Source organism: Thamnophis sirtalis, unplaced genomic scaffold (genome assembly GCF_051295495.1).
Source record: "Thamnophis sirtalis isolate CommonGarterSnake01/CBP01778 unplaced genomic scaffold, rThaSir2_p1.2 scaffold_3, whole genome shotgun sequence".
Classification (NCBI taxonomy): domain Eukaryota; kingdom Metazoa; phylum Chordata; class Lepidosauria; order Squamata; family Natricidae; genus Thamnophis; species Thamnophis sirtalis.
The window spans coordinates 94,686,584-94,697,421 of NW_028261383.1; the positions used below are offsets into that span (position 1 = coordinate 94,686,584).

The 10,838-nt window shown below is 43.0% G+C and overlaps 1 protein-coding gene across 3 annotated transcripts in view; it reads right to left on the reverse strand.

Annotated features, from left to right (window-relative positions):
- TCF7 (transcription factor 7) overlaps window positions 1-4,651 on the reverse strand; it is a 129,036-nt gene extending 124,385 nt beyond the window's left edge. For all 3 annotated transcript variants that reach the window (XM_087709546.1, XM_087709545.1, XM_087709544.1), the window contains exons 1-3: window positions 4,230-4,651; window positions 4,045-4,111; window positions 3,090-3,196 (exon numbers count right to left, since the gene is read on the reverse strand). In XM_087709546.1, coding sequence (XP_087565672.1) covers window positions 3,090-3,196; window positions 4,045-4,111; window positions 4,230-4,475 — 420 coding nt within the window. In that variant the 5' untranslated portion in view covers window positions 4,476-4,651. The remainder of the gene's footprint in view (window positions 1-3,089; window positions 3,197-4,044; window positions 4,112-4,229) is intronic.
- Between the last annotated feature and the right edge of the window lie 6,187 nt (window positions 4,652-10,838).

Genomic DNA, 10,838 nt, shown 5'->3' on the forward strand with positions numbered 1-10,838 from the left:
GCGCCTTGTATACAATCTAACGATCAATGCTAAAAATTCAATAGTGGCGATTGGTTGTTAAGCAGACTGTAGAAATAAATGTCTATCTCGCTCTAAATGTTTCAATGCACTTAAGGGGCGAGTACCAGAATTATTAGCTTGCACAAACCGCTATCCTGATATTAATTTCTTCCTGGTTTCTAGCAATATGTACAGTTTCCATTTACATACTTACCCCATTATTCTTTTAGCTTACACAGAATTTGTTTCCCCCATTGATAACAGCCTTTAACTCCTTTGATTCTTATTGGACGGAATCTGCTTGAAATTTGCTTGTTTATCTTTGTTTATTTTTTTATTTTTTTAAAAAAGACTATAATAAGTAGTCACCGAGACAGAAAAGTTGTAGAAAGAGACAACCCAAAACTATAAAAAAAGCTGAAACATCTAAGTGGAGGGGAGGGGGGTAAGGCAGCAGTAATTTGAATTCTGGAGATTAGGAAATTTAACACTTTCAATCCAAATCACTTCTGCTACAGTCTAGATAATGTTTTAATCAAATGTATTAACTGAAGAATCTGCCTCCAGAATCTGAATTGACCGCTGCTTCCAGAGATGGCTTTAAATGGAGATAATAAATTGTTGACAAACTTCTTAACTTAAATAGCAAAGCAGAACTTCCACTTTCATTGGCGTAATACCCCAAAATGTCAATTACTGCGGTCTCTGGAGAGAAAATGATACAGGAAGCCAAATGACGGAATTTTGGTGAGGTCTAGTACGCTCAGCCCAGGATCGATTCGTTTTCTAGTTCCCCTTGGAATCTGCTACCATCTACATTTCAGACCCTTTCCTTGTCCAGATCTGAAGTCTTGCTTCCCCCTCAAAGTCTTATTTTATCTATTCAATAGATAAAATTGAAACATCTCCTTTTGACACCAGCTAGCTGCCCAAGAATCTGTTTTCTTTAAGGAGGGAGGAGACAATGCTAACGTTATACTTGACAAAACTCAAACAAACATTCAACCTATGCAAAAGCAATGGTTTTTCTCACTTAAAAGCTCCATCGATTTCTAGTGAGCACAGAGAGTGATACATTTCTTTGACTGCATTTCTTTTGACACTGGCCTTTTTTCGATTTCGGATAGATTTTTCACACGGAATAAAAATGTTTAAGGCACAAAACTCCCCAAGATCTGACGTTATATTGAAAGGGCAGAGAAACTGTCCTGAATTGCACCATCCTATGTATACTGCAGTGGAAACAATCCCTTTTTGATTAATGGGCTTCCTTCCAGTTAACTGTGTACTAGATTGCAGCCTGAAGGAGCAAATCTGGGACTAAGCCCCTCTGAAATGAACTAGATTTATTGCTGTGGATTCTAGAGTAAGACTGCAACTGAATCCTCCTATACTTGAGGTTAAGCTGAAAGAAAAACAAAGCCACACTCACAGCAACATTTAAATCTTCCAATTAACCTTCCAAACATTGGAAAGTAGTCTTCACTGAGATGAGTATAAGCACAAAAGGAAGTCTTCCAATAATTGCATAAAACAATTGCAGGAAAATGGCAAATAAGAAAGCAGGAAGTTATGAATGTAGACAAATATAATTGTCCCAAGATAATTTTGCAAGGTCCAATCTGAGTTGGTCACCGGCACCAGAGCTTTTGGACTCATGCTGGAGCCCATCCTCGGGGAACTGAGAACTCAGATTGGACTCTGCAACATTTTATTACGCTGATCAATTTATCCTCTTTTTTTATTAGTAAGAAAGAAACTACAGGCAGCTTTTTACAATATAGAATCTAATGCTACAAATCTCAAACATATCCTACCAACAGCTAAATCCATATGATAGCACATAACTTATCTGTAACTAGTGAGGCCAAGATCACTGTTTGTATTATGATCATTTGTCAATAAGCACTCAACATGGCCCCTGCTGCAAAGAGTGTTACACTGAATACTAAAAATAGTTTATTTATTTACTACAAAATAGTAGCACTATTTTTTAAAAGCTTCTTTGCATACATCTTTGCAATTCTTATTCAGGGGAGCTCTCTATAGAGATTGAAGAAAACAGAAGATATTTTAAAGGAAAGAAAATGTAGGATCCACATTTTATTAATACCAAACACCAATAACAAATGCGCTGTATATTAAAGAATTTTTATTAATATATTTCTTTATATCCAACTGTAATATACTCCTTGGTTCCCCAATGCAACAAAATAAGTTTTCATTAAAACATTCCCCCCCCCCCCAATGTAGGCAGGGTACTAAAATGTACTTTTCCCATGTGCCTGTGAGCCGTAATGTTACAAACAAGACAACAAGCTCATTTCTAACCCATGGTCACTAAACCAGTTCATGAACACAAAGTTTGCCTTCTTAAAATAATCTCTACACTAATTTACTCTGCAAAGGTAGAATAAAAGTGAGGATTCAGAATTCAGTTTAAACTCCTCTGCTTCAAATTCAGGGGGATTTACTGTGGAAGGAGCCTGATTAATAGAAACTTCAATTTCTACACGCACAAATGCATGATTTTCAGAGTTGACTGCTTGCAACCAAGTTAAATCTCTGGCAAGAAGGAGGGTGGGAGATCCAGCTACTGATGAAATCTCTAACCAGCATATTTATCTGGAAGTAAGTAGGGCTTCGCATCTGCTAGGTACACATTTATAATGCCTGCTTAGCTTAAGGTACGTTGGGGGGGAAATCCTCTTTGCCATAGGAGATTTTTTTAAAAAAATAGTCAAGGAATGGATCCTTAACTGAGCCATTTCTGATCAATTGTTTTTTTTTAATAACTTTAGTACAGTAGAAGAGTAGAAGCAATACTACTATTACTACTACTATAATTTTGCTAATTTGCTTTACATGTGTGCTTTGGGGTGATAAGAGACAACCTCTCCCCCCACCCTCCATAAGCAAGCATGTTTAGCAGCATTGCAAGGCAAAGGATGTATTGCATAAAAGGCCACAATTCCTTTTAATGGAACCTCTCATGTTAACAGTTTTGAAGATTAAAGTTGTTAATTTCAGCCTTGAAACATGACCAACACAGTGTAAGAATTTAAGAAGGGGAGGGGGAGTGTACTCACCAAAGGTGACATAGATCCATTTGGCAGGTAAGGATCAGACAGCATGAGGAAAGGGTATCCAGAATAAGGAGATCCTTTATACATCCCTGGGTCCTGATGTTTTAAACCTGTCAAAATTCAAAGTCTTTGGTTAGGATTTCATCTCAGAACCAATCTCCCCTCCAGTCCACATGCATTTGTTGCTCTGTTTGTTCTCGCTAGCATCTGTGAGGTTCACCTGACATTCAACTCCCCATTGCTGCCACGCATGAGCCTCAGTCTGCAACTTATCTGGTGGTAAAAGATAAGGCAGGAATGAAAGGACCACCACCTCCCAGGATGAAAGCAGTGGGCGCATGGGCTCATTTCTCCACCTTGGTTAAACTGGTGCTCTTGGTTAATGAGGAATGGGATGCCTTCCGTCCCAGGTATTTCTACTTGCTTCCTTACCTCTCCCCCAAACTTCCAGGGAGGGGGGGTGTTTCACCCCTGCAAGGAGCTCACTGTGCCAACAGTACCCCAAAAAACTTTACCTCCCTGATGCAATAGTCAGTTGTGGGGAGGAAAAATAGCTTGAGTTGGGGAGTGTGCGTGCGTGTGTGCATGCAAAAGAGGTGTAGTGGGGATGACAGCCTTCGGAGAAGCACCTTTCTGTTAAGTTTCAGCCGCCTGCACCCGGCAGCCCCGCGGGTCAAGGGGCTTTCACGAGCGGTGCGGAGTCCCTCTCCGGCGCGAGCGCGAAGCGTTTTGCCCGCTTTGATTTAGCAGCGAGGCATTGACGTCTCCCCCGCGGAGCACGGGGGCTGTCAAACCTTCCCCCTTCTCTCCCCTCCCCTCGGCGGTCATGCTCCCTCCCTCGAGGCACGGAGGGGTGAGAGGAAAAGGTGGGCGGCGGGGAGAGGAGGCGAGGAGGAGGAGGAGAAGAAGAAGAAGAAGAAGAAGGGCGGATGGCTTCCCCCCCCTCGTCGAAACTGACCATCGTCCATGTGATCCGGGAGTTTCTCTGGATAGACCCTCTGGGGCTCTTGCAGCCGCCGGATTGCCTGCAAAAGGCGAGGAGAGAGAAAGGGATGAAGGTCGATTATTATTGTTAATATTAATATTATGTAAAGTTTGGCAGAAGAGGAGAAAGTGATCTGGGCGGGCGGGGTTCGCTCTCACCTCGGGATGGGCTCCTGCGGCGGCTCCGGCCACGGTTGTTGCTGAGTTGGACGCCTGACGGTTGCTGCTGCCGCCGCCGCCGCCACCGCTTTCCGACTCATTCACCAGGGATGATTTGAGGTCAGCCAGGTCCCCCTCGGTGAAGACGTTGGCCTGGGTCTTCTCCTCTTGCTCGCCTTCGTCCTTAAAGGCGATCATCTCGTCGTTGGCTCCCAAGTCATCGCCTCCGCCGCTGAGTTGGGGCATTTTCTTCCCGAGCCAAGCCAGGGGGAAGAGCGAAGTTTGGGCGCCTTGAAGGAGAGCGGCGCACTCCGGTTTCCTTCTTTCTTTCCAAACGTTTGGCGACCCCCCCTTGAGCGGTACCCCGGCACTCCGACTCGCGTCGGGGCGCTAGCCCAGACTAGAGGGGGGGGGGACTAGGCTCCAAGGCAGGAAAAGCAACCGGAGGGGTCGAGGCAGCGACCAACCGCTTCCCCCCCCGCCCCCTCCGCGGTCTCGGGTGCCCCTCCCTCCCCAGCCCCGGGAAAGTTTGATTAAGTAGCAGCCGGCCGGCCGGCCAGCCAGCTAAATAGCTTAGCTTGGATGAGAAAGCTGGAGGAGGAGGAGCGCCGGCGGCTTTCGCTGGGAAGGAAAAGAAGAAGAAAAAAAATCACCACCACCCCGAGCAGCAGCCGAGCTCAGCGCTGTTAAAGTGCGCGACTCTGGAAGAACACTGGAGAGCCCTAGCCAAAGACTTTCAACATCAAAGCCGCCGCCGGCTGATTGACAGCGGCGGGGAGGGATTGGAAGACTCTGTTCTCCCGCGACGCGCTTTAGCCTTAAAGAGACAGCGCCCGTCTCCTCCCGCACGGCTGCAGGGGATGCTGGCGACGGGCAATTGAGAACCGGCGCTCTCGCCTCGGCGGGACGAAGGGCGGCAGCCGTTCTCCAAACCTTGGCCGCGGAATACAATCTCGGCGAGGCAGAAGAAGGGGAGCGAGCTTTCCCTCTTCCTGACCCCAAAGTTGGTCCCATCCGAGGGATTGGCGCACGTACACGTGTTGGTGCGCAAGTTAATACGCAGACGCCGCTGACCTGTGCGCAGTCAGCGCAGGAGAAGGAGAGCCGCGGCACGAGCGAACAATGGGGGCTTGGCTCCGGGCTGCTCCTTTCTACTGCACCCCCACCCCACCCTTCCCGACCTGGTTGCCTCCAGGTGGCTCGGACAGCTCGCAGAATTCCCAGTCAGCTCGTCTAACCAGAGGCCAGGGTGACTGGGGATTATGGGAGATGTCGTCCAACACCCCGGGAAGGAAAGCAAGTTGGGAAAAGCCTGTTTTAATGCAGCAGCATTAATCTTTGGGCAATTGACTTAGAGGAGGAGACGGTGGTGTTTTTTTAAAAAAATATTATTAATACTCTGTACTCATCTTAATATTCACTTAAAAAAAACCTTCAACATTTCGGAATATACCCTGTTGGGTTTTTGGAATCATTCCTCCATAAAACTCACAATCTGTCCGCCTGTCTGTCTGCCTGTCTCTCCCGCTCTCCATGAGATCACAGTGGGGTTTCTTTCTGAGTAAAGGATATTGATTGCTGTTAAGGGTCTGATGATTCCATAGCCATTTATTTGGAAATCATCTAAGGGGAATGGAACCAGGAATGGGTTCACATGTCAAACCAAACCCTGATTTGTTTAACCATTGTTACACAAAATAGTTGACTAGATTAATGCAACATGCATAATAAACAAATAAACAACTATGTTAGGGCTCCAATTAACCACACTATTTCCTAGTACATTCACATGACTTATAACTATTTCTATATTACTCTGTTATACTAGGTGAAATAAAATCAGGTCCTTCTGACATCCAGTCACCCAAAATTGCAGCGCTGCTGTTTACAGCTGTTGTTCTATCTAGCGAGACATGCCTGTCTTCCCCACAGATCCTAGACACAATTTTTTTAATTTTAATGGCACCAACTTTTAAATAAGCAAGGGTTAGATTACAGCTTTAATTGCCCTTATTTTATTGTATTTTATTTTCTTAATGAATGGGCAGAACTATTTTTTAAATTAAACTTGGGGTTTAGACTAAACCCAAACTAGTCAAACAACATGAAGCATCAGCAGTGGGTTGGTTTTTTATTATTATTAATAAAGACTCAGCTTTTCCAGCTATGCCTGCAACTCAAGCCACATTTTTTGGTACATTGAACCAATGGGAGGGACTTCTGAATAAATCAAGTGTAGGTTCTCTTTTTGATATTTACCCCCTGCCGGTTATCCTCCTTTTTGGTCTCATTGGCTGCAAAGAAGCTCAACTCACCTGGGTCCAAGAATGCCCATTTATATTTGGGGGTGAGGCTGTTTTGCGCTATGAATGGGCAAAGCCCTTCTCTCGCTTTTTATGCCTGTCAACTGGTCATACAGTGCTAAAAGCATTTATCTGTGTCTGGTGGGGTTTCCAGGTTCCCGAAACCCCTACCCCCCCCTCCTGTAAAAAAAATCAGGGAACTCCTCTATTTTCTTTTTTCTTTTCTCAATTTCTCCTCCTCTGGTATTGGTGATCCCTCCTGGAATAAAGATATGTAACACTGGATCTCAGATAATGATTACTTTTCCTAACATGCCCCGAGGATAAGGAAACATGAAATTAGCAACTTTTCAGCCGGTTTTCAAGCCACTTAAAATCGTCCAGAGGCGGGGTGGGGAGTGAACTTGGGCGACACATTTTTCATTTGGGGTCCTCCTCAAAGTCCCTGTTACTCACGAGACAGTTCTGAGACGATATTTCCCAACCTGGCGCTCACAATTCTTGTACGCAAAAGTTAATGAATAGTAAAAAAAAAAAAAAAAAACCACCACCCTCCGATGAGACTCCCGCTCCTTTTCATAGCGGGACAGCTGCGGGTCTTTGCAAACCTTTCATCTGGTCGGGGATTTCAACAATTCCACGTAAAGAGGTCTTCATACTCTCCGCATGGCACATAATTGTTACTTTCAACACCTCAATTATCTCCAGCGCTTCCTTTGCTTAAAGGTCGTGTTCTGCTATTGAAAAGATTTATTTTTCGGCAGCTCAAAAGCAAAACGCACCCTGCCACTAAAAAAAGGAGAAGAAACAACTTTTCCAGCAGATGCGTGACTTCTCAGGGCGCGCTTAGACCCCTATCTTCAAAATCTCCCTCTGTCTCTCAGTCTCTGTCTCTCTGTCTGTCTGTCTGTCTCTCTCTCTCAGGATGGCAGAGACTCCTCCATCTCCCAGGCACTGACACCCCCCCCTGAAAGACCGAAAATAGTCTTACGGAGCTTTCCTGGATCTCCCCCCACCCAGCCACTCTCAAAAGGTCCGAAGTACCTCCTGAAACCAACCCTCTCTAGATTAAACATCAGCCCGGGTCGCTCCTTGCTTTTCTGCCCCGGTTCTGCTTCTAAGCAAAACGCGAAGAGCGCGAGGAGGGAGGAAAAAACATGAAGCAGATTTGTGGCTCCCAGTTTTTCGTTTCTTTCTTTCTCCCCCCCCCCCCCTCGTGTTTTGAGACTCTCTCGTTTTGCATGTGAAAGGCAGCGAGCGAGCGAAATAGCCTGCGATTTACAGCCCTCCCAAATGGAGATAAAACCTTGGCAATGAGTTGGAAACCTGTTGTAATCTGTGATCCAGGAAACAAAGAGGCTTATTAATGCAGAGTCTTTGGTGAGCCTTTGATGTTAGCTAGCATAGCATTCACTCTCCTTTCCATTTGCATTTAAACATTCATAAACATCGTTTCTGCTTCCTTTGCCTTAAGCAATTTAGAAGTAAAGTATAGCTTCTATTTAAAGAAACCCACAGTGGTGAAGCTGAGAATACAAATATCACATAATCTTCCAACAGAGCAAATATTTTCTCCTGCATTTCTGATGGACAGAGATCTAATACAGACCCGAGATTTAAAGGGACACAGATGGTTAACTCAAGTTTAAGATGACTAAAGAGAAAGAGGTCTGGATAACCTTTTTTAAGGTGAACTTCATATATTAGCCGATTTTGCTGCATGTGGAAATTTTACAGTTAAATCCCTAAGCAGAGCAGTCATAATTAATCCACAGTCCTCTTGTTCCCCCTTTTATTTCTTCCATTGAAAGGTCTTGAATTACAGAATATTTGTGCTGACTCATGATTCAGGAAAAAGAGACTGGCTGACCATCTACAATGAAAATAATAATAAAAACTTGAATTTCCAATTCACCTGGACGAGGCCAGCAGGTTGAAATGCTGTACTATAGCCAACACATGTTGAGATAAGTGACAGAAGACGCCTGGAAGTTGCATAAAAAGACATCTGCTGGGATGGGTATCACTTGGAGGAAGAGATATGGTCCATAAATACCACAATGCTGGGTTCTTGCACAAGTTGTTGCCTATATATTTTGGAAGATCTGCAGTTATATCACAACCCTGTACTGCTTCATATAGAAAAAAAAACCCCTACCAAATTCAAGAGGATTTATATTTAAATATGTGTGGTTTACAGAAGAGTAAGGCCTTTGCTTTTAGCCATAATGCAGCCTGAATAAACATGCAGGGATTTGTATTGCCTGTTATTATTGTTTCTAATTGTTGAGCTATATTCTGCTATATCAAGAAACTTGGCAGCCTTTTTGGCAAATCACAATGGAATAGAACACTGTAGAAGGAAGGCTGTCATTATTATTATCTTGGAACCTGAATTCTACATCTGAGAGGTTTTTAAAAAAATGTAACCTCATAACTGAGGATCAACCAAGGTAAAGAATCTAGTACATATTAGTTCCTTGCCAGTCTCAAAAAGGTAAGTTCAACTGCAATGGGTTAGAATTTTGAAGAATGACCACCAGGAAATTTGAGGCTGTGATTGAGAGGAAGAGGAATAAATAAATAGATGGAAAATTAAATTGACAAACATAAATATTCCAGAAACAGGTGAGAGCAACCTGATTCTGTACTGGTGGCAAGAAAATAACAAACATACCAGGAGTTCCTTTATTTACATGGGAGACTTTTTAAAGCCATTCTTTTTTTCAATGCACTATGCAGTGATGAGTGCAAGAAATGTACCATTATCTCTGGTAGTAATGTTGCATTTCTAAAAGCAATCTTTTCATATAATATATGAATGCATCATGTAGGAGTGTGAATAGTGAGAGTAAAATTAGTGTAAACAAAGTGATCCAACAAACTTTCTACAATGGTATCCTGTTGCCCTGAAAATAAGACATCCGCAGATAATAAGCCCAGACAGGCTTTTGAGCGCATGCGCTAAAATAAGCCCTACCCTGAAAATAAACCCTCCCCCAAAATATTGCAACACAGCAGAAGCCCTGAGGTGACCATGCTTTCCACCTCCTGCATCTCAAAAATAATAAGACCTCCATGAAAATAAGGCCAAGCGCTTATTTCGGGGGTCAAAAGAAAACATCTTATTTTGGGGGAAACACAGTAATTGTATCCCTATCTTTTTGTTGATTTATGTCTTCATATGTTCAAAACTATATGGAAGGAGGTAGTTCTTTTTATGAAATGTATTCCTTTAAGCACAGAATTCAGATGTGTGATTGGATACACACCCTAAATTTTTTTAAAAAATATAGAAGAAAATCATCTGTCTGATATCTTATTGGAAGCAGATCAAAGTGAAACAATAAGCCTGATGCATTTGTCAAATCATATCTGCGGGCAATGCCACAAGTTGATTTGCATTGTTGTTATGGGGAAGAAGTCCTGAAATAAGTCCTTGTTGTAGAATATCTTAATTACATTGTAACTATAAGCTTCTCCAATAATTTCAGTGAAGGCAAGTTTTCTCTTTCAGTAATTTGGGGAAGAGGCACCCGATTATAACTTAAGGGGAAAAAATGAATGCCTTCATTTCAGTTCTTCTGACATGATGGGTCTCCTTAAGAAAATTTAAAAAAATACCTCACCTTCCCCTAAATGCTGCTGGGTTCCTAGATGCTTCCCTGCAGGAAATAAAAAAAGGCAAAAAACTTAAAAAAACGAGTGCCAAACTCTTTCTGTTTCTTTATTTACTGTCTTCATTAATCACCCAAATCATATGACTCTATGAGTGGCGTGTACAACAAAGCAAGCACATATAACAAACATCATTCAAACATAAACACCATCAGACAGTATAAGGAAATTATATAAGTACAAAGATGGGCACCTGCAACAATCAATAGCAGCAAAAAGCTTGTTGGAACATGAAAAGGCTTTAGCAATCTTCTGGAATCCCAGAAGGGAAGGAGCTATTCACGTCTCAGAGGGCAGAATGTTCCACTCCACAATTGGGGGGGGGGGACATCATCAAAAAGGCCAGCTACCTTTTCCATTCCACTTAGGCTACCCCAGGATTCCACTTTGACCATTCCACTTCACAGAGAGGGATCCTATTTGGCCACTGTCCAATAGCATTTCATAGGTGTATGTTTTCCTGAAACATCTAATTTAATAAAGGAGTATAAGCCTCGGTGTCTGTTCTTTTCAACATTTGTTTTTTTATGGCAAGTTATTTATATCAGAAAGTAAGAAAAATAAATACTGAAAAGGCCATTTTCAGAAGCAAGACTGGCAGGGTACTTTCCTTCCTGGACTGGCAGAT